General features: G+C 39.6%; 1 protein-coding gene across 2 annotated transcripts in view; it reads left to right on the top strand.

Annotated features, from left to right (window-relative positions):
- The first annotated feature begins 1,318 nt into the window (after positions 1 to 1,318).
- The window catches only part of LOC132268174 (uncharacterized), a 45,305-nt gene continuing 22,021 nt past the window's right edge, over positions 1,319 to 24,602 (top strand). For both annotated transcript variants that reach the window (XM_059768953.1, XM_059768952.1), the window contains exons 1-10: positions 1,319 to 1,600; positions 1,691 to 1,789; positions 2,102 to 2,159; positions 3,838 to 3,918; positions 4,074 to 4,142; positions 4,250 to 4,497; positions 4,587 to 4,658; positions 7,118 to 7,234; positions 7,313 to 7,394; positions 7,530 to 7,576. In XM_059768953.1, coding sequence (XP_059624936.1) covers positions 1,380 to 1,600; positions 1,691 to 1,789; positions 2,102 to 2,159; positions 3,838 to 3,918; positions 4,074 to 4,142; positions 4,250 to 4,497; positions 4,587 to 4,658; positions 7,118 to 7,234; positions 7,313 to 7,394; positions 7,530 to 7,576 — 1,094 coding nt within the window. In that variant the 5' untranslated portion in view covers positions 1,319 to 1,379. The remainder of the gene's footprint in view (positions 1,601 to 1,690; positions 1,790 to 2,101; positions 2,160 to 3,837; positions 3,919 to 4,073; positions 4,143 to 4,249; positions 4,498 to 4,586; positions 4,659 to 7,117; positions 7,235 to 7,312; positions 7,395 to 7,529; positions 7,577 to 24,602) is intronic.

Raw genomic sequence — 24,602 nt, 5'->3', positions numbered from 1 at the left:
ATTACTAAATCCCAACAAGACAAGGAGATGGATATAACCAGAGCACTACAACTAAAACCCCCAAAACGAAATTCACTTCACAAAAAGGCAAACAAATAGCACCACAACTGACATCCCAAATAAAAACATGCTTCCAACTAACATTGACTTAGCAATTGCAATGAAATCATTGATGGGCACAACATAACCTATTTGAGCTTCATATCCCTCTTCTGTAGCTTCACCAAAACCAGCTGAAGGAGTCCACCATTAAAAAAAAAATTACAAACCCTATCCTTGCAATTGAAAAACAACTTCCCGGGATTGTTGTCTGACTTTGAGATCAACACAGTTGCCCTTTTATCACAAAAACATTTCATATTCCTGAAAGGGCCCCTTCGCACCACACCACGAAACCCAAGTCTTGCAGATGATTCATAACTCATTTTCTGCAAAAATAAGCACACACAGAGAAGGACAATGAGAAGGAGAACGACAATGAGATGGATATTAAAACTGACACCATCGCGAAGAAGAAAATCAAACTAAAGATGGATGATAACAGTTACCAAGACTTGTATCGATTTCTAACTGCGATTATCAACAAAATTAACAGTTGATTGAGTACCAAGAAGAACAACAAAAAACCCTAGTAGTTGCAGAGTTCGTGATTTGGGGATAATTGGAAAGCTGTGTTTGGTTTTGTTGGTAAATTATAAGGAATGGGATATTAGGGTAAAATGTTTGGAAATTAAGGACACTCTTGTCTTTTCATGCTTGTAAGGGCAATATCGTCATTTAAAAAAATTCATTCAAATTTAATGGCTATTTCTCACCGGAAGTTGGCCGGATGGGGTGATCTGCAACTTTTTGACATAGTTCAGGGGGTTTCTTGCATTTCTTGAAGTTCAGGGGGGGTTTTTTGTACTTAATCCTAAAAGTAATACAGTTTTAATAAAATTTAAAATTAAATATTGAATTTTTTGTTATGAATATTTTTTTTCAATTAATATCATCTCAAATATATATATTTATACATTCTTATCTATGCTATTAGTAATACATATATGTGTGTATATTCGTTTATTTATTTATTTATTTTTATAATAATAAATTATGTATGAATCAGAATCACTTTTACAATAATATTTTTATGCCATTAAAGTACTGATTTAAACGTGTATATATATACTAAAAAAAAAATTAAATCAAAATTGTTAAGAAATTCTCTACCCTTCGTAGGGTATGAAAATTTACCTTCAAAAATCTGAACTTCTAATCATGCCCCTCCTCTATCTGACGTGGCATTACAACCTGATAAAAACAACCAGCCCTATCCTTTTTTGCGTTCCATTGGGCGCCATTCTATCAACCAGAACAGAACGAGAAAGAGAGGCAGAATGCTACTCACAACACCTGATTACTTTTCTACCCCTCTTGCGCAGTCTCTATCTTCCTCCTGTTTTTCATTTCGTTGCAAACCCATCAAACGCTTCAATTTGATCGATTCACACAACAGAACTCGAACGTTTCGACGCTGTAAAGCGAGTATGATCACCAATCCCGATTCTTTCGAAGTCGGGAGGCTCATCGGCAGCTATGGTTTCATGAACATCACTAGGTATGAACTATCTCTTGCTTTTGTTTGGATTCATTGTTTGAAGTTCATATATGTATTTTTCAAATCCGATAATGGAAATTTGTTTTTCAGTTACTCGGGGTTCCAGTCTGGGCTGGACATTGGGAACCCATCAGAAGATTTTGGGCGTTTGAGAGTTCAAGATGTAGGAGAAGGCACTGTGAAGATCAGGTGCACTTTATGGATAATTGAATAAGAGAATAGGACCATCTATAGGCTTTGTAATGTGGAAATATACTTTAATGCTCCTAGAACATGGATTGATTACAGATACTGATTAAGACGGACATGTAGATAGTACCCATTGGAGTAAATGCATTTTTACTTATATGACAAGAAATAATTGGTGGATGGCATCCGGCAATTAAGTCTTTCTCATGTTATACACACACAGATATATATATATATATAAGTACCCTTTAATTATCATCACTCCATTAAATCTTCGTGCTACTGATACTATCCGTGGCAGCTCATTTGCAGGCTTTATGAAGGAAGAATAGCTCAGGGTCCACTTAGAGGGACTTCAGTTATTTTTAAGGTGTTTTTTATTGTGACTTAATTACAAGTGTCATATGCTTGATCTTTGTGACTAATTTATTCCAATCTACGTCAAGAACATACTTGAAGGTGCATGACTCTTTTTGTTCTCTTCCCACTCCACCCACACACACCCAAAACAGAATTCAAGTTGCTTGACTTAGATCCATATATTAATGCCTCTCTCGTTTACTACTTGAAAATGGTACATATTGTTGTTAAATTGTTGTCCCTTTACTGCAAAAACAGGGGCTTACCACTCCAGAACACAATGTGTTGCCAAGTTTTGGTTAAAGCCAATCGTAGAGTGACCTGAGAGGAGCGAGTGGTTTAACATTAATTTTTATGAGATTTATTATGTGTGTATGTATTGTGTGAGTAATGGCTCTCTCCCTCTATTTTTTTCTTCTTCCTTGACATAAATTTCTCCTTTGCAGTTGGGTTTCTCTGAATTGCATACTAAACACAATAAATTTCTGAGAAGTAGATGTGTGATGTTGAGTCCAGAATTTTGTTTTAGCCCAGGTCGCAACTGCGGGCCTAAGCCCACCAATTTTTTTTACCCATTTTTTCTCTCATGGGTCGTGGACCCTGTTTATTACTTTCTTGTAGCCTGCTATATAAGTGTGCATAGGGTTTGAAGTGGGACAACGAGAGACACTGGAAATCGCAGGAAAGAGAATGAGAGTTGAGAGTGAAAGCTAGGGTCTGGGAACTGAAACTTGTAATCTTATATTTTTTGCATAGTGAAATCTGTTGTTGGATCTTCATCGTGGACTTAGGCTTAAACTGAAGCCAAACCGCGTAAATCTTTGTATTCTATGTGTGTGGCGTGTTTACTTTTATGTTGTGATTCTTGTTTTGTTCTCGGTTTGTTGTGTTTGTCGTAACACAATGTTTGGAAATGCAAACTAAAGAAATAGTCTGGAGAGGGTCAAGTATGTTGAGGGTGGTTTTTTAAGTACTCCATCATGTTCATGAACCTCATGGGGTATATCAGACCTCTTTTTTATTTTGAGAAGATGATTGATGGTGTAAAATCAAAATTCTGAAATTATCAATGCTGAATAAAATATTGCCATATCAAGGTGTTCTTGCCCTTCCAAATAATTGACCTTCATTCACATTTTTTTTTTCCTAGTTGGACTCACACACAGACGTCTCTTCTGAGACTTGAACCCCTGATCTCCCTTTGAGAAGTAAGAGGTTGATATTGCTAGTCCACTGGCCTGTTGGTACCTTCATTCATTCACATTTTCATCATTCAACTGTGTAGAAATTATTTCTTGCGAACAAGCTGCAAAAACATTAATCTCTTTTCCTATTGAAACTAACTTATTTGTAATTTTCTGCCATTTCCTACCATTGAAATAATTTCTTGATTCAATTCGGTGATTCAGAATTTTTTTTTTCCAATATTTGTGATTTCAAAACATTATTAACCTGTATTTATAGCCTATTTCATTTTCTTTTCTTTTTGGATAGAGGAAAAGCTTAGCTACTAAAATTTAATCTGAGACATTCACTATATACCTTTTAAAATGCTTGTTTAAGTAAAATTTGCATTGCTGTGTATTAGTTCCAAGTCCTACAATGATTTCCTCTTACAATAACTTCTGCGCAATAGTGTTCTTTAAATGTGCCATTATCTTCTACTAAGTGTCATGTCTGTTGTGAAGGTATATCCTGGAAAACAAATTGGTGGTGTTGAGGCTGACATGATGGCTGCTAATGAACTAAATGCTCATGCTTCTCTTCAAGTAAGATTAATGCGTAGTTGAATTGGCAAAAATTCCCAAAATATGTGGAAATTTGTTTCCCTTATTAGAAGATGTTAGTACATATTGGTGAAAGAGTCCTTTTGATTTTTTTTTTTTTTTTTGGTTTTTTTTTTTTTAATTCACATTCTTTGCAGAGCAGTTCTAAATCTATGCAGTATCTCCAAATACTTCTCGGTGGTTTTGAGACAAAAACTGGAGAGCAGGTCTGTTGTGTCAAGTTCAGTATAAGCTAATACTTGAAAGGTGTTCCACAATTCTTCTGGTGAATGGTAGACACAATCCATCTATATAAAAATGTTTTTCTCTACAGTGGCTCGCTTTTCGTAATGATGGGAAATACAGTGCCGCAGACTATGCGAAAGTTGCAAGTGAAAAAATATCTAAGGAACGTGCCTTAGGAGAGCAGAAATTTTGGAATCCTTTTGAACAAGAGCTAGCTATAAAGCGCAGAAGATATTTTATCATTAAATTGCTTCAGGGTGCCATACGAGGCCTATCCTACATGCATGATCATGACAGATTACACCAGAGTCTTGGACCTGCTTCTGTTGTTCTCAAGTAAGCTGTTTGGTTTTCCTTATGTTTCTATTGGAATTGCTTTCTTCACTCTATTAAACATTATACAAATTTCTTTTTACTTATCATAGTACGATGTTTGAGAAAGAGGCTGCTTATCTTGTTCCACGGCTCCGGGATCTTGCCTTTTCTGTTGATATACGGTATGGCCTTTAGTGTAATCTATTTTACCGCATGTTACATCATAACCAAGAACATTTTCTCTAATTAACATAGAAGTTGCGCTTGAAGCAGAATATTCTTATGGTACCATTATGAAATGCAAGCTGTAAAACTTACGTGGCAAGGACATCATTTTTTTTAAGAACTTTACATGTTGAAACTCGAATTAGCTTGCTGTGCGTACGTGTATTCTACATTATGATTTTCAACACCTTTGCCCATTATCCAATATTAGATATTTGGTAAATTTATATTTCTAGTGTTCATGCTTTATCATATATAATCAGGGGTATGCCTTTCCAAGTTTAGTGTCTAGCCACTTCCACACATGCTTGATGCTAATTTATATAATAACCAATTGTTTGCATATAATTATAATTTTTCTATTAATTTGAGGAAAGAAACATAAAAAATAATTATTTGCCCATTTCAAAGTTAAAAATTTGATTCATAATTTTCGAGGTGTTTTTTTGGTGCAACAAATTTGGATGTATATTACATCTTTGTAATGTTGTTACTTTGGTTTGTTACAGAAATCACACCTGATCTTGATTTTCTCTTCAATCTTCCGCTGTGGATGATTTGTTGGTTTTGGATTAACTGCAGCTACTGCCATTTCAGTATGAGTGCTAGAGGATTTCTTTCCCGTCATCACCAACCCGCAGCTTTCTTCCCTCCTAACTTTTGAGAAGACTTCTCTAGTGGTAGGCAGCGGCTCTTTGCCTAGAATACGTCCTCTCACTTCGTCTAACTCAGCATTGAGTCAGCCAAAAATTCAAATACACGGTCCTTCTCAATTGTTTTCTTGAACTGGGCACTATCACCTGCACACTTCCATTCAAAATCATAAAAGAGGTCAAGTTCTTGCCACAAACCTTGTAATATGTTGTAATACTTTGTAACAGTCTGATCTCCTTGTCTTGTTTCTCGGATCCTTGTTTTAATTTCATAGACTTGTGCGGAATTGCCTAAGTATGAGTATGTCTCACTCACTACGTCCAATAATTCTTTGGCAGTGGAGAGATACATAAATGTCTGACCTATCTCCGATTCCATGGAGTTCACTAGCCATGACATAATCGTTGAATTTTCTGCATCCCAAACGGCATACGCTGGATCATCTTCCTTTGGGGTCTGCTTTGCACCAATTAAATAACCAATCTTCCCCCGCCCTTGGACGAACAACTTTACGTATTGAGACCACCGTAGAAAATTCTGTCCATTCAGCCGATGAGTGGTAATTTGGAGGATTGGGTTGTCACCTGAACCGGATGAAGTGATCTGGGATTTCCAAACATTTGAAGAATTGACCGAAACTTTCTCAGTGGAGATTCTAGACATCGCGAATTTAACCAAAGAAACGACGAAGAGATATAGAAGAATAAGTCTTTTATAATTCTGGTATAAACGACCAGAATTAAAGATGAATGTTTGCTGATTTTATTGGATAATCAGCAGAACAATGGAGTAATTTACCGTCCTAGTGAGGGCGGCTCTGATACCATGAACACAAAGGTGAAAAAGAATAAATTCTGATATTCTCTTTTCGTATCATATATGTTAGTTTACGGGCCTATATATATAGAAGTGTATTACGAATTCTATCTTAGGAAAAGATATAAACAGATCATAATTTCTCTAATATAATTAAAAAAAGTCAACTAACTATGGATAATTCTTAAAAATCCTCCCTAACTAATTTCCTAGCCTAGATCTTTCCACACCTACATCCACGGCACAAAGAGCCCGAAGGGCTACATCACTTTTATAATACTCTCTCAATTCATATACAATACAATGGTGGAAGCTCTTTTATTTAGGAGAAGAAATTATGAGAATGGAAAGAATTAGAAAATAGGAAACAAGGAGGAATTTTCTCCATTGATTCCTCTAGTAACACCAAATCTTCAATAATAGGAAACAACATCAATTACTAAAAGATTTTCCTCCACTGATTCCTCCATTAAGGGATCACGTAGATAAGATCCCCGTAATCATGTAGATAAGATCCCCATAATCATGGGATCACGTAGATTTTGGCATATTTTGTGTTTTTCTTTGATTTGGTTTCCTTTCTTTGTACCCTATTCTTGTATATAAATATAGCTCTTGGCTCTCGGTTTGAGTAAGCCAAAACCCAAAACTTCTTTCTTTCACTAAATAAACTTTCCAGAAGCACTATTTCTAATAATTAAGTGGCATAATAGCATGTGGATTATTGCTTAGTGTGATGGTAGAAACTTGGTCGCTAAGGGTTAGAATGTTGGTTTCTGTCTAAGAGCAGTCCCTTTGTGCATAATAATCGAGTTTGCTCTTACAAAATCTCGGTAGGTGCAACCAAGATTGGGCAATGGCCTTCCTCACATTTCACTGAATTTATCATCTGTCAAATTTTATGTCCTTAAGGAAATGATGGGTTATTAAATTGCATGATTTCTAGATATTCATACCTAGAGGAAGGTTCAGGAACACTCTCAGAAGGACTTTGGAGGCGAGCATCTGCTGCTGGTGCATACACTGCTATGGAGAAAAGAGCATTTGGAATGGCAGATGACATGTAAAGTCTCTACTCACGATTCGTGCTACAGGATTGAGTTTCTAAGCTATATGTTTACACTTTTTTCCCCGTTTGCAGATATGAAGCGGGTCTTCTTTTTGCATACTTAGCTTTTATTCCATTTTGTGAAGCAGGAATCATGGATAACCTCTCATTGCAAGTAAGATACAATATAAAAGTAGTTATATTTTCATAATAGTTTTTAGTTAGAACTTAGACACTTTATTCTATTCAGATATGGTGATTGAAGCAGTTCATTTTCCCTTTCCTAATTTTTTATGCCATAAACTTGCAGAGGCTTCTGGAAAACACTTTCCAGCTTGATCTCGAGGCTGCAAGAGAGTAAGAAGCTTTTCCCTATATTCTCTGATTCATCAATTATCATGATATTATATAATATATACATATATTTTATATGTATGCTAACACAAACGGTGCATATGTATTATAACGAGATGAGGAATTGTAGATGGCTATGGTACTGATTCTATTACTAAAGGGCCTTTTTTGGGATCTGTCCGACTGTTGGCTTTATTTTATTTTATTTTATTTTTTAATTCACTTCGGGGTCTGTTACAACTTATCGTGGATTCAGTTCCATGAGATTCATCACCCTTTTTGTTGAGTCATTATTATAAAGACTTGCTAATAAAAGCTGAAAGCTGCTTTTAGAAGCTGTATCATAAATCATTCTGAACTGTAGAAACTAAAGAGAGAGAGAGAAAACAAAGGAGGCGCAGGGCTCAGTCCCTTTTTTCCTTCTGTTATCAATATAATAAGCCCTAATACATATGGGGCTTATATACAAGAGGAAGAGTTACCTATTTACATACTAACTCACATATTATAGAGAATTACAGAATACCCCCAACTATATATATAATTACATTCTAACACACCCCCTCAAGCTAAAGAATATATATCATATAATCCTAGCTTGGTACAAATAATCTTCAATCTATGATGACCTAGAGCTTTAGTAAACATATCAGCTTGTTGGTCTTCAGACTTCACAAATGGAGTAATGATATTCCCAGTCAGTATCTTCTCTCGAATGAAGTGAATCAACTTCAATATGTTTGGTCCTCTCATGGAACACAGGATTGGATGCAATGTGAATGGCTGCTTGGTTATCACAGAACAATGGAATAGGAGATTTGATTGTCAACCCAAGTTCCTCCAGAAAATGTTGTATCCATGTCAACTCACTAGTGGTATGAGCCATTGCCTTGTACTCAACTTCAGTAGTAGACCGAGCTACCACCGTTTGTTTCTTACTTCTCCATGTAACAAGATTCCCTCCTACAAATGTGCAAAAACCTGTTGTAGACCTCCTATCTGAGGGGGATCCAACCCAGTCAGCGTCTGTAAAACCTTCGACACTAAGATGACCATTCGATTTGTATAGCAACCCAAATCCTGGAGCTTGCTTGAGGTATCGAATAATTCGTAGGACAACATTCCAATGCGGTACTCTAGGAGCTCCCATGAATTGACTTCACTAACTGCATATGAAATGTCAGGTCTGGTGATAGTGAGATAAATTAATTTCCCAACTAAATGTCGATATCTACTAGGCTCGTCAAATATATCACCCTCATTAGACCGGAGTTTTGTATTTGGATCCATAGGAGTATCAATGGGATGACCACCCAACATACCTGTTTCTTCTAATAAGTCCAACACATATTTTCTTTTAAGGCAAACTTATACCTTTCTTGAATTTAGCAACTTCAATACCCAAGAAATATCTAAGTTTACCCAAGTCCTTAGTGTGAAACCGATTTTTCAGAAACAATTTCAACTTAACAATGCCTTCAGAATCATTGCCTGTAATCACAATATCGTCCACATACACCACAGGAAGAATGGAGCCAGCATTGGTGTGCTAGTGAAATACTGAGTGATCTGTTTGGCATCTGTTAAGGCCAAATGCTAATGCAGCCTCAAAAGAATTTTCTGAACCAAGCCCTTGGAGATTGTTTTAATCCATATAGGGCTCCCTAAGGCGATAAACAATATGACGATACTACTCCTGAGCAATAAACCCAGGTGGTTGCTCCATATAAACTTCTTCAGTTAAGTCACCATGTAAGAAGGCATTTTTCACATCTAATTGAAACAACGGCTAGTTACAATTGGCAGCAATGGAGATGAAGACTCGGATAGAAGAGATCTTAGCAATAGGAGAAAATGTCTCATCATAATCAATACCATAGGTTTGAGTGTACCCTTTTGCCACAAGATGAGCCTTCAACCGTTCAATAGACCCATCATGATGATATTTAACAATTTAGACCCATTTACAACCAACCGTTTTGGAGCCCGGAGGTAAGGAAACAAGATCCCATGTCCGATTACGGTGAAGGGCATCCATTTCATCTACCATGGCTTGGTGCCAATCTGAATTAGAGAGAGCAGCCTACAAAGTCTTGGGAACAAAAGTAATTGACACTTTGGATAAAAAAACATGAGAAAGAGGATGAAACATTACTGTAAGAGACAAAGTTAGAAATGGGATGTGCAGTAACACATGACCGGGGAGCCTTACGGAGAGCAATAGGCAAATCATCAGGTATTGTAGGTGGTGTCGGATCCAATGACTCCAAAGAAGATGGAGGGAGCGAAGTAGGCGGTCGGGGGCGCTGAGTATAAACTTGCAATGGGACAACAGAGCATGGAGGATCGGGAGTAGGGAATAGAGAGGTAAGAGGTGGCAAAGGTGGCTCAGGAGTAATAGCAAGAGGAGGACTAGAATCAGAAAAATATGGGGTAGACTAAAAAAAAGTGACATTTGCACTAGTGAAATATCGGTGAAAATGAGAACTGTAGCAACGATAACCCTTCTGAGTGCGAGAATACCCAAGAAAAACACACTTAGTGGCACGAGAGTCGAGTTTGTCAAGACCGGTCCAAGGTTATGGACATAACAGACACATCGAAAGACCCGAGGAGGAAGATTAAACGACACTGAATCGGGAAATAAGACAGAATGAGGAGATTTCCCTTGTAACACCGACGAGGGCATCCGATTAATAAGATGACAGGTGGTAAGAACAACATCACTACAAAATCGTTTGGGAACATGCATATGGAATAAAAGGGCACGGCACACTTCCAAGAGATGACGATTTTTACGTTCAGAGTATAAGTGCAAGATGATTGATGATTGATGCCTTTAGCGTGAAAATAAGTCGTAAAAGGGTTCGAGAAATGTTCTTTGGCATTGTCAGAACGTAAAACTTTAATGGAACACCCAAATTGAGTTTTTATTTCTTTCCAAAATATTTGAAAAAATAGAGAATAACTCAGAACGATTTTTCATTAAAAACAACCAAGTCACACAAGAATTATTGTCCACAAATGTCACAAAATAACGAAAGCCATTAATAGAAATATGTTTGATTGGTCCCCATATATCTGAATGAACCAATTCAAAAGGACTTGCAACACAATTATGAACTCTAGGTTTGAAGGACACACGACAATGCTTACTAAGCTGACATGCTTCACAAGACAATGACTCAACACGACTAAGACCGGGGACTTGACGCTGCAAAACGGATAATGATGGGTGGCCAAGACGACAGTGCCACTGGAAGGAAGACAGGGACGACTGAAGAGCCGTGGGAGATGGGTCAAAATCAAGGTAGTACAACCCACCAACTTCATGTCCCGTACCAATCTTCTTTTTCGTTGTGAGATCCTGAAAAATACAACATGTGGGATAAAATGTAATGGAGCAATGAAGAGATTTAGTAATTTTACTAATAGACAACAAATTAAAAGGAAATTGAGGAACATATAAGACAGAGGAGAGAGACAAAGAAGATGTGAGATGAGTGGTTCCTAAACCCGAAACTTTATTGGATGAGCCAATGGCAAGAGTAACATTTTGAGATGAAGGAGCAGAATGAAAATCAGATAAGAGATGATAGCTACCAGTCATGTGATCAGATGCTCCAGAGTCAAGAATCCAGGGATTCGAACAAGAGGACAAGAGACATGCAGGCGCACTACCGGATTAGGCATATGAAAGCATGGAAGATGGGGTAGAAGTCCGTTGTTGAGACATAAGCTGAGCATACTCATCGCGGGGAATCGTAACCTTGGAAGGCTTAATAGCTAAGTGTGAAGCAGTTGGTGTCGTAGAGAAAGAAGAATCCCCTTTAGTAGAGGTCACCTGATGTGCAAAGGTAGAAGGTGGCAGTTTCCCATGAAGAGCCCAACAGTAATTGATGGTGTGATTAATAAGACCACAGTGAGTACAGATTCTCGAGTCTCTACCTTTGCCACGGCCACGGCCACGGGTACAACGACCACCACCTCCACGAGAAGATTGAAAGCCACTCTGGGAGACAACCAAAGCAGAACGTTCACTGGTAGGAGGAGTAGGAACATCGCTTGAAGTACCCCCTGAAGCTCCACTGGATAGAGTAGCACACTGAAGTCTGGAAAACATATCAGGAAGAGAGGAAAGTGTAGAACTACCCAAAATCTGTGCCCGAACGGGTTCATACTCTGGTGACAACCTTGTGAGAAGGTGATGGGCTGATACAAATTCATTTCTTCACAAATTCCCATGGGCCGTGAGAAGTATTCCTTAAGACTCTGAGTACCCTGCTAAAGATCAAAGTATTGTCTACATGCCTCATAAATTCTGGTGATATTACCAGTACCCGAATATAATTATTGCAGACGGTTCCATATCTCCTTGGCAGTGTCCAAATACAATAAGTTGGAGCTAATATGAGGTTTAATACAATTCAACATTAAAGAAATAATCTGAGCATCCCTTTGTTCCCATGAAGCGAAATCAACATCACTATCTTTAGGTTTATCCTTAACTAAATGGGTGCCAAAGCCTTTGGCTTTCAGGAAATGGCGACTGACTTGGCCCCATAAGACATAATTCTTGCCATTGAGCTTGACTAAAGTCATGGGAAAATTGAGAGAAGCAGAGGAAGAGAGCAAGTCTGCACTGGTGGCCATACCGAACCAGGAACCCAGAAGAGAAGAGAAGCTGACCAAAAAAAATTATCGAACCTGAAGAAAGGTCCGAATCTGGATTTGGGTATTCAGGCCGAAGCTGTAGGCGGGTATTCGGGCCGAATTTGGATTCGGGTATGCGGGCCAAATCTGGGTAACCGGGTCGTATAGGGATCCAGTGTAGTTGGACACAACCGAGCTCTGCAACTTTCGGCCAGAAAAGAAAACCATCGACCAACGAACTGATTCATAAGAAGCGAGTAATTCTGCAACACGACGGGTGACGGCGAAGACTACAAATTGACCGCCGACCACAAAATAGGCACGGACGGCAAGTTGTAAAGAAGAGAAGAGAGGTTGTGATTGCAACTCGGCCGACGAAGACAAACTAGCGAAAGAACCGATGAAGCTTTACGGATGGAAGCATCTCTAACTCGCCAAGCAAATTCGCAGATGGGAACTCGATAGCCTCTGCAACTCTCCAAGCAATCACACCCACAATGGCGGATCATCTGATACCATGTAGAAACTAAAGAGAGAGAGAGAGAAAACAATGGAGGCCCAGGGCTCAGTCCCTTTTTTCCTTCTGTTATCAATATAATAAGCCCTAATACATAAGGGGCTTATATACTAGAGGAAGAGTTACCTATTTACATTCTAACCTCACCTCACATATTATAGAGAATTACAGAATACCTCCAACTATATATATAATTACATTCTAACAACAGTGATAAAAATTTATTACTCTTTGTTCTGATGTTAATGCAGATGAATCAAGAGACGCAGAAAGTGTTAAGATCACAGTGAGAGTTGGGTCTAGTTGCCCGAAATTTGTATTCATACATGACAACAATTTCTGTTATAAAGTTTCAGTATGGGAAGAGATGCAGCTTGAACTTGTGCCCACAACGGAGAGTTTAGAGGGAAGCGACGGAGCTTTTCTGATGGAGGAGGAAGAATGGTATAGGATTCTTAATAAAGGAGCGAAGGGGGCCATGGAAATTCAGGAGTGGTTGAAGGAGAGAGAGTTCCAGAGAGGTGTGAGGTTTGTGGGAGGAAGACGAATGGCAACTCACGCGCCGGACAGGAGTGTGCAAAAGGGCTGGAGGAACGTCACACGTGGAGAACACTGAGCGGATCAACCAGATCGCATGAAGTCTTCAACCGTATCTTCACCTTCTACTTTTTCCAGAGAAGCCGAGGATATCCAGGTTGGTGTTTTCGATGGGATAAGGTTTGACTACTCTGACACATGCACATGGGATGGGGAGAGGAGCGGGGTGGATTGGAGAGAGAAAGGCTAGGCTCAAGTTGGGCCTATGTTTAATGGGCATTTGTTTTCTACTGATCGTATGGGCCAGGGCAAAGTTGGGAGAGACTATAGGGATGGGTTTTCACAAGTGGGCCGGAAAGAAGGGCAGGTTGTTAAGGCCCATTTATCTGGATTAAGGGGGGGTGGTTTCTCTCAAGTAGGCCGCAAAGGAAAACCGTTTGTTAAGGCCCAGGGTTCTAGGAGGAGGGTCTGGGGGCCAAACCTGCATGGACTGAATGGGAATAATGCCTTTCGCCCATTGGGGGACAATTGTGGCTCTGGGCTTAACGAGGTCCACGTAGGAAACCAATTGAAGGGCCTTGATCAATACGGAAGTAATTTTAGGGTTGTCAACTGTGTTACCTGGACTCGCCGGCGACGGCCAGAGTGTTCGTGTCGACACGACACGACACGGACACCGACATTGGATATGTGTCCGACCCTCTGTTCTTCAACCGGACACGGCTGATGACGAAAATAAACAAAAGGATGTGTAACTCGATGCTTGTGAAGGATTAGGGATTTTTTTCGTGTTTTATTTAATAGATCTGCAGCTATACGAAGCTTCCTGGTTCAACAATGGCGCTCTGATTCGAATCGGTGGTCTAAAGGTTGAAGACGACTTCTTGTTTGTGAAATCGCATGCGCTGACTTTGCAAGTACCTACCTGAGCATGGTTTCACGCAATTGTTAATACCCAGCCTTTAATGGCCAGGATGATGCCACCTATTTACCTATTTATTTGGATCTGAAAAGATATAGACAATAATGGGCTTTTTAATAAAAGTAAAAAATTCAGTGCCTTACAGCTGGAAAGCAATACCTACAGTTGTGTGTGGTATACAGCTGTTACTTACCTTTATTACAAGTTATGACTGATATACATATTGTTTATATTGTTGAGTTGGGCTTCCTTGTTAATTGTGCTTTGACTTGTACAGGCCCAAAGGTCAAGACTAAGATGACAATTAAAAGGCATCTTAGCCCAAGCCCAAACTTGCCCAAAAGGAGCCCTTAAAATTTCTGATTACAGGTTCCCATCAAATAGTAACACGGGAATGCATATCCATGACTATGGCCATGCCACCAATCAAATGAGGCAAACAAATGGTAGTAATAATTATAAAATGTTTATAAAAAATTACAATTGAAATATTTATTTTTTTAGTTTTATGATTGATGTCTCAAACATAAAAAATATTCCAAATTTTTTTTTAACTTTTCAAAGTGTCCAAGTACCCGTGTCCAATATTTGGACACTTTTGAGCCGTGTCCACGTATCTTGTAAATTGATAGATTGACGAATCCGACCCCTAGACACGCACCCGTGTCCGACACCCGTACCCGAGTCCGGGTAACATAGGCTGTCAATATGCCATCTAAGGGAGTCTTCGACTTGTCTTCACATCACGATTCCAAGGTACGGCGCGAAGAACAGGTGTTGAAAGGCGATGGAGTAGGCAACCTTCTCTGATCATCTTGCCATTTGAAAGAAAGAAGTGGACTGAAAGGCAGAAAATGGTCGAGATCTCAGAAACAAAAATGGGTTGCATCCGGAGGTGAAGGCCAAGGTATGTTGAATGTTTTGAATTTGAATCTCTCCCATGTCTCTGATTCTTCTTCTACTCCTTCTGGGGTGGGGGGAATTTGTGGGTGAGAGGAAGAGTGAGGTTTTATCAACGGTGCATAGAGGCTTGGGCCGATTCTTGAAGTAGAGGGCGAAGGGAGTGGGTTAGTGGTTTCAGATAACGAAATTGGAGGAATGCAGCTCGTAGTGGAAGAAAAGGGGATGACCGAGATGATGCAGAGTGTTTTCTGAACTTGGGGGAACCTCACTTTGTGAGGGCTGTCGGTGTGTGCAGACCAGAGATTTAGGAGCTGTAGGCTCGTTGCGATCAGTGATAAGAGGGTGTAGTGAGAATGCCAATTTTTGCAACACAGAAGGGGCGATGGATGATGACGGAGCGGGCAGTAATGACAGTGGTGGAAGGTTGAGTAATTCATTAACTTTATGGGACATTAGGGATGGGGATGGAGGGGCCTTAATAGGATTTCATTCTCCACTTGCTGTGATCAGAGATGAGTAAAGAATTATTGACAGGGGTAGTATTAAAGATAACTGGTTCATGAATGGTACAGTGGAAGAGAGTAAAACTTTGGCTTTGACTTGGGAGGGGGAGGACAAGAATGTTATAGAGCTGTTTCAAGTAGCGGAGGACGAGTGGGTGAGGAAGAAGGAGAAGAGTCTGTCAGTATTGAAGGGGGTGAGAGCGCTGAAAGGGCTGTTCTCAGATGTCAATTATGAGGGAAGGCGTGGAGGAGGGAGAGTGAAGCGGAGTGGGGGAAGGAGGGGGTTGGAAGTCTCAACGCCGGTTGTTAATGAAGCTTAACATTGTGTCATGGAATGTCCGGGGCTTAAATGACCCGAGGAAGAGGAAGGTGGTGAAGGCGTTGATTAGAAAGTGGAGGGTGCAAGTCGTTTGCCTGCAGGAGACTAAATTAGATAATGCGGAGCCTAAGGTCATGAAAAGCTTATGGGGGGGTTGATTTGTGGATTGGGAGGTCGTGGATGCGGAGGGAACTGCTGGGGGTATTGCTGTGTTTTGGGATAGAAGGTGGGTATCAAAGGTTGATGCATGGAAAGGGTGACACTCATTATCTCTTTTGTTCGAGTTTGAGGAAGATGGTTCGAGGTGGTGCTTTACGGGAGTATATGGTCCAGTGAATGATGTTGAGCGTAGGGAGTTGGGAGCATTGGGTAGCATTAGGGGTAGATGGGAGGTGCCGTGGTGTATTGGGGGTGATTTCAATGCTGTTCTTCATACGTATGAGAGATCTCATTCAGGTGGGTGGGATGGAGCTATGGCAGACTTTTCTGATTTTGTGGAAGATTTTAGTCTATTGGATTTACCCATGGTTGGTGGTGCATTCACATGGTCGAGCGGATGTGACAATCCCTCTTTTTCGAGGCTGGACAGATTCCTTATCTCGGTTGAGATGGAAGAGAAGTTTCTTGGTATATCGCAAATAGCCTATGCTAGAGCAATTTCTGATCATGTTCCTATTTTGCTTGATTGTGGAGGGATTAGGAGAGGTCGCACTCCATTTAGATTTGAGAATATGTGGCTGCAAGTGGGAGATTTCAAGGATAGGGTAATGAATTGGTGGTGCACATATGAGGTCAGGGGTACTCCAAGCTTTCAAGTTGCTACAAAGTTGAAAAGATTAAAAGGGGATCTGAAGGTCTGGAATAAGGAAGAGTTTGGCAAGTTAGAGTGGAGGAAAAGTCAATTGCTCGCTGATATTTTGGATATGGACAGAAAAGAGGGTGATGTGGGGATCTCTGTGACGGAGAAAAATAGAAGAGAGTTGTGCAGGGCAGAGTTTCAAGAGATTGTAGTTATGGAAGAAATATCGTGGAGACAAAAGTCTAGGGCCCTGTGGCTTAAGGAAGCGGATCGGAACACAAAATTTTTTCAACGACTAGCTAACGCTCATAGCAGAGGGACTATTATCGGTAGGGTTATTTTTAATGGAGTTATGGTTGAAACTGAAGAGGAAATTAGGAATGGATTTGTGACATATTTTCAGGATCAGTTCACAGAATTAGTTAATTGGAGACCGCAATTGGATGGCATTGAATTTGATAAAATTTCAGAAGAGGATAAGACGGGGTTGGAGAGGCCTTTTGGGGAGGAAGAAGTGCTGGAAGCTCTAAAAAGTTGTGATGGAGATAAGTCTCCGGGACCGGATGACTTCACAATAGCATTTTTCCAAAACAATTGGGAGGTGGTGAGAGCCTTGGCTGCGTTTTTTGAGGAGGGCTGTTTTGAGAAGGGTTTGGATGCCTCTTTTATCACCCTTATTCCTAAAAAGGGTGGAGCGGTTGATGCCAAGGATTTCAGACCAGTTAGTTTGGTAGGTTCGGTGTATAAAATCATTGCGAAAGTCTTGGCTTTGAGGCTAAGGAGAGTGATGGACGTGGTTATTTCGGAGTCCCAAAATGCATTTGTTGGAGGGAGACAAATTCTTGATCCGATTCTTTTTGCTAGTGAATGTATTGATGCTAGAGTCAAGAGTGGGGTACCTGGAATAGTGTGCAAGTTGGATATTGAGAAAGCATATGACCATGTTAATTGGGGGTTTTTGCTGTATTTATTAGAAAGGATGGGGTTTGGAACCAATTGGAGAAGGTGGATTCAGTATTGTATCTCGACAGCTCGGTTCTCTATATTAGTGAATGGGTCTCCTGCAGGCTTTTTCGCAAGCTCTAGAGGTTTAAGACAGGGGGACCCCCTATCCCCTTTTCTTTTCATTATAGTCATGGAAGCTTTCAGCAGAATTATGCAAAGGGCAGAATTATTGGGATTCATTAATGGTTTTTCGGTGGGGCAAACGCCAAATTAGATCGTTACTTCCCACTTATTATTTGCAGACGACACCATTGTTTTTTGTGATGCGAGTGTGGATCAGTTGAGGCACTTGAGGTGTGTTTTGGCCTGCTTCCAAGTTGTCTCCAGGTTGAAAATTAATGTCGCCAAGAGTGTAATTGTTCTAGTGGGGGTGGTGGATAATATTCTGGAGCTGGCAGAAATTTTGGGGTGTGGTATTGAGTCTTTCCCGCTGTTGTATTTGGGGCTGCCCTTGGGTTCTTTGATGAGGAGAGTTGCAATTTGGGATCCAGTGGTGGATCGTTTCCAAAAGATACTTTCCGGGTGGAAGAAGCAGTATTTGTCGAAAGGGGGAAAACTCACGTTGATGAAAAGTACCCTCTCTAACCTTCCTACTTATTTTTTGTCCTTATTTCGAATTCCTAAAACAGTGGTCAACAGACTTAATAAGATTCAAGGGAAGTTTCTGTGTGTGTGTGGTCTGGGTATTTGAAGCTTGGAGATGTTTAATAAAGCCTTGCTTCCGGGTGGGCAGGGATGTTGCTTCTCAGTTGGAGATCTCTCATTTGATGTTTGCTGATGATACTTTAGTTCTTTGTGATGCGAATGTGTCCCAGATTAGATATTTGAGATGTGTTTTGATTTGGTTTCAAGTTGTCTCCGGCCTTAAGGTGAATGTGGGCAAGAGTGTTTTGGTGCCGGTTGGGGAGGTCCCTGAGATTGAGATGTTTGCTGACATTCTTGGTTGTAGGACTGGGTCATTTCCCATTTCTTACTTAGGTTTGCCTCTGGGTGCTCCTTCGAGATGTGTAGGAATTTGGGACCCAGTGGTGGACAGATTTGAAAGAAGGCTAGCGGGTTGGAAGAAGCAGTATCTTTCCAAGGGCGGCAGGGTCACTCTGATTAAGAGCACCCTCTCTTGCCTCCCCACTTACTTTATCTCTATTTTTCAAATTTCCTCTTCAGTTGCGGAGAGGATTGAGAGGTTGCAGCGTAATTTTCTTTGGGGAGGTAGAGCTGAAGAGTTTAAGTTCCATTTAGTGCGATGGGATCAGGTTTGCAGGCCTATTCGGAATGGTGGGTTGGGTCTCCGTAGATTGGTGCCATTTAATAAGGCCCTTCTTGGGAAATGGTTGTGGAGATTTGGTGTGGAGAGACATTGGCTTTGGAGGAGGGTTGTGGCGTGTCGTTTTGGGGAATTGAGAGGAGGGTGGAGTTCCTTGGAAGTGCGGGATCCTCGGGGGGTAGGGGTCTGGAAAGTGATTCGGAAGGGTTGGGATGAATTCTCTAAACACATTCGATTTCGTCTTAGAGATGGGAGGAGGATTTGCTTCTGGGAGGATGTGTGGTGTGGAGATGTTCCTCTCGCTCTCGCTTTTCCTCAGCTCTATAGGATTGCTTCGGATAGGCAGGCCATGGTGGTCAACTGTTATCATCTTGATAATGGGAAACTGGTTTGGGATGTTCGTTTCAGGCGTCACTTTCAGGATTGGGAGATCGAGGAGGGCATTCGCTTCTTGGAGCTGCTTTATCGCCAAAGGATTGTGGAGGAGGATTCGGATTGTTGGTCTTGGGTAGCAAACTCTCATGGGCGTTTTGAGGTGAGGTCCTTCTTCAAGTGTCTCTCATTTGATCCTGATGTTCGTTTTCCTTAGAAGTCTGTTTGGCGCTCCAAGGCTCCTCTCAAGGTGGCTTTCTTTGTGTGGTCTTCGGTTATGGGTAAGATCCTAACCCAGGATAATTTGCGAAGGAGAAGCCAAGTGGTGATCAATCGTTGTTTTATGTGCCTTCGTAATGAGGAATCAGTGGATCACCTTCTCATTCATTGCTATGTGGCTAGAGAGTGTTGGGATTTGATGCTTGGCTTATTTGGGCTTTATTGGGCTATGCCTAGATCTACAAGAGGGTTGATTGAGGCTTGGAGAGGTTGCCCTGTGGGGACTCACAGTCAGGATGCGTGGAGGGCTACACCGCTTTGTGTATGGTGGTGCATTTGGCTTGAAAGGAATAGGAGATATTTTGAAGGAAAGGCGATGTCGATTTCGGTGCTTAAATTCTCGATTATTTCCACTCTTTTTTGTTGGGTTTTAGGGAGAGATCATAGATCTTTGGAGGAAATTGTTGATTTTTTGGCCTCTTTGAAGGATTGAGTGGCTTTTTGTATTGTTCTTGGGTTCCGCTCCCCCTTGGAGTGTTTTTTTATAAAATTTTTTATTTATCAAAAAAAAAAATAAAGCCTTGCTAGGAAATGGATATGGAGATTTGGGTGTGAGAGGGCCATTCTTTGGAGACGGATCATTGCTGGTCGGTTTGGAGAAGAGGAGGGAGGTTTGAAGTCTAGAAGTGGGTCTGTATCAGAAGGTTTGGGAGTGTGGAAAAGAATTAGGAGGGGTTGGGATGAGTTTTCAAAGCGGATAAGGTTTAGAGTTAGGGATGGAAGGAATGTGAGGTTTTGGAAGGATTTATGGTGTGGGGATGTGGTGTTGGCTTGTAGATTTCCGTATCTGTTTATGATTGTTGAGAATAAAAATGCAATGGTTGCTGATTATTTCCATTTTATGAATGAGAGAGAATGCTGAGACTTGAGATTTCGTAGAAGATTTAATGATTGGGAGTTGGGGGAAGTTACAGAGTTATTGGGTTTAATTTACAGCCAAGATGGGGTGAGGGTAGGAAGGGATGAGATGGTGTGGACTGAAGGTTCTATAGGGGTGTTTGAGTTGAGGTCGTTTTACTAAAGTCTTACGAATGATATAAGTAACGGTTTTCCTTAGAAGGCTGTTTGGAGGACTTCAGCACCATTGAAGGTGGCCTTTTTCACATGGACAGTGAGTCTTGGAAGCATTCTGACTTTTGACAATCTTAGGAGAAGACGGCAGATTACTGTTAACTGGTGTTGTATGTGTAAAATGGCAGGTGAATCGGTTAATCATCTACTATTACACTGTCAAGTGGCGGCGGATGCTTGGAGCATGGTTATGAAGGTCTTTGGGGTTCATTGGGTTGTTTCAAGGACAACAAAAGGTATGCTAGAGGCCTAGCGAGGGAGATCCGTTGGTAATCGTATTAGGAAAGCTTGGAGGGTAGCACCTCTTTGTATTTGGTTAGGGTTGTGGCTTGAGCACAGTAGAAGATGTTTTGAAGGCAAAGAGTCGCCGGCTTGGGCTGTTAAATCGTTTATCCTTCTTTCTCTTTATTCTTGGGTCCTTGGGATTAATTGTTCCTCAGTGGATATTTTGTTAGACTTTGTTGACAACTTATCGTTGTAATGTCGCACATGGCACCTGTATTTTTTCTTTGTTAAGGGTTGCTTTCCCTTAGAGCTATTTAATACAAATGCTTTAGAGCATCTCCAATGGTAAAATGCTAAATTCGGATGCCAAATTTATATTTTGACAGTGCTACAGTGTCAAAATGCTACATTTTAGCAATTCTGCTCCAATGATGCATTTTATGCAAAATGCTATTTTTTGACACAACCATTATTCTTTTTCAACTACCATTTCTACCATTCATATTTGCATCAGTAATGTTAATATTAGGCACATTCCAAATCAAGTTGTAGACATTAGAAGGAAACGAAAATTAAACTCACTTAAAAAGAATTCAAAATCTAAAATATGGTAAAAAAAGGACCCAAATATATATATATATGTATAAATTTATATATTTGATTATATTATTATATAAATTTTTTCTTTTTCGGAAATTTTTATATTATATATATATATATATGTATATTATATATATTTGATTATATTATTATTAAAAATATTTATATATTTAGTAACAAATCATTTTAGCCTCCCAAATTGCCATATATAGTTTTAGGGCAAATCATTTCAACCTCCGTAATCGCCTCCATCTCTATTCTCGTTCTCAACTCTGAAATTGCCCCCTCCATTTCTATTCTCATTCTCAACTCTGAAATTGCCCCCTCTTTCTCTCTCTCTCTGCAACTGCAAACTACAAAATCAACAAGAATCAGAAGTTCAAAACCCATATCTTTCAGTTTCCATCGCCCGCTGTTCCAGTTCGGGTTCGCCGTTCGCAAGCTTCAGCCGCTGTCTCTCAACTCTCAAGCTTGTCCCCCCCTCTCTCTCTCTCCAAGTGCTAACTTGTACGTATGCTTTTTGTTTTAATTTTTTTTTTCTAAATCAACTGATCAATGTCTTTAATTCTTGTTTTTCAAACTAAATCCTTTTTACTCTGAATTTTTTTATGATCTTTTTCAAAACCAGAGACCCATTTTCAACAAGATGATATTGAAAAAAATAATTTAAAAAAAAAAGGAATCACCATGGTGCAGAAATCAGATAGGATTTGTTAGATTGAGAGAGAGACAGATATGATTGAGAGATATAGAAATAGCTATTGCTATAAGTTTTGCTAAATTTGGCACCAAAAATGGCAAAGGCAATTTTTGGCAGGTGAAATATCAGCCCATTGGAGGCCCAAATTTTAACCCACCTGCTATATTTTGAATTGGCAGACAATATGGCAGGTGGGTTGGAGATGCTCTTACTTATCAAAAAAAAAAAAAAACTTTATAAAGGGGGTAAGTGCAAAAAACACTCCTCCAGTTTCAAAAATATGCAAATAACACCCCTGATGTTCAAATGCCACCCCTGTAGTTTCAAAATAGTGCAAATAAGGGCTTCTGACCAAGAAAATTGGCATGTGCCGTGCATGTGACTAAAGATTGGCCTTTAATACCAAAACTACCCTTTTGCACTATCCAAAATACCCCTTTGAAAACACAGGAGGGTTTTTTGCACACTTTAAAAAATAAAAAGGTTTATTTACAAATATCGAAATAATTTTTAATTTTCTTTATTCTCTCCTCTTTAACTAAATACATTAATTCATTGTTTTTAAGCATTCTATATATAATATATATTACTCTTATTTAATTATTTCTGTATATATAATAAAAATATTTTCTCTCTCCTCTTTAATTTTTTAATTTGGCTGTAATATATCAGCACATCCATCGTCGAAGCAGAGAATCGAGTCGCCGGTGGTGGTGATGATCCGGCGAAATTAGACAACTTCGAACGAAATTAGACAAATACGAAAATAATTTTTAATTTTCTTTATTCTCTCCTCTTTAACTAAATAATTCATTATTTTTAAGCATTCTATATATAATATATATTACTCTTATTTAATTATTTCTTTATATATAATAAAAATATTTTCTCTCTCCTCCCTAAAGTCTCTTTTCTTCCTAAATAATTTCCATTTTTTAGTACTTTCCAAAAAAAAAATTTCATTTTTTAATATTTTCTCTCTCCGCATCGAATTATGCCCGAAAAACACTATCACCGGCTGAAGAATCCAACACCATCACTGGAGAGACAGACAGTCAGTTTAGTGAGAGAAAGTGTAAAGAGAGAAAGTGAGGAAAGAAAAAAGATGGGTCAAATTGTGAAGAGGTAGAAGGGAAAGCCGTCAAAGGCAGATCTTGCATGCCGCGCCGCTGTCACTGCGACGCAAAAGCGTGACCTGCAACGGAGTGTCCATCGCTGGAATATTAGGTACAACTTTGAAATTAAGAAGACGATTCTAAGTCACCGCTGAATCAGACTTGGCGCGAGGCACGCATGCTTAATGCTTTGACATCTTCATCAGACTTCAGTGACGGCGATAAGCCACGAAGAAAAGGAAAATTGAACGAGTTGAACATTTCTAGCAACCACAGCCATCAATCACTCCACATAGTGTCGATGGAGGCAAACATAGGCCAAGATTTTTTATTCTCACAGCGCAAACTAGTGTCAACCGGCGAGCTCAGATCCAATTACGGCGTAGCAGAAGAGTCAAACTTTAAGCATAAAACGTCGGCGTTTTAGGAATTATCTTTGAGTATTGTCCTTTAAAGTAATTTCAATTTTGTGTTATTTTTTATTATTATTGAATAAAGAATATTGGGGGGGGGGTATTTTCGTATTTTTACTTACCCCTCTTACAAAAAGTCCTTATTTGCACTATTTTAAAACTACAGGGGTGACGTTTGAACACCAGGAGTGTTATTTGCACGTTTTTGAAATTAGAGGGGTGTTTTTTGCACTTATCCCCTTTAAAAAGTAAATATGATTATAAAAGGTTCTTGCATTTTGGCCTAATATTGATGAGTTCATTATATTATATATGGCTCCTTACATTGCTGTCTTGACTAAGGGCCATTTTTAGTGACTTTCTTGTTTAGACGGTAAACTCATGGACATATATTGTTCTATGAATTATTTCAACCCTTCACCACATTATTAAATTATTTTAGTATATGTTTGAAGAACGTGGCTCCTTACATTGCTGTCTAAGGGCCATTTTTAGTGACTTTCTTGTTTAGACGGTAAACTCATGGACATATATTGTTCTATGAATTATTTCAACCCTTCACCACATTATTAAATTATTTTAGTATATGTTTGAAGAACGTATATTACCTTGCAAACTTTATTCCAAATCAGTTTATTGTAGAGGTTGAAGCCACACTCTTGGGTCTTACCTAGCTTTGGGGAGAGTAGGATGTATGCAACCTTATCCTCGAATGGCAGTTTCCTGCTTTGAACCGTGACCTTCAAGTCACAATGGATCAACCTTACCGTTGTGCCAAAGCCTGCCCTATAGGGTCTTACCTTGCTCTCCTATGCAAAAAATGCAACCAAAA

Source organism: Cornus florida, unplaced genomic scaffold, assembly GCF_030987335.1.
Source record: "Cornus florida cultivar Cherokee Brave unplaced genomic scaffold, ASM3098733v1 CherokeeBrave_3.0.0_Hap2_Chr08, whole genome shotgun sequence".
NCBI lineage: Eukaryota > Viridiplantae > Streptophyta > Magnoliopsida > Cornales > Cornaceae > Cornus > Cornus florida.
Note: the sequence above shows the minus strand (reverse complement) of the source record. Positions and strands in the feature narration are given on the sequence as shown.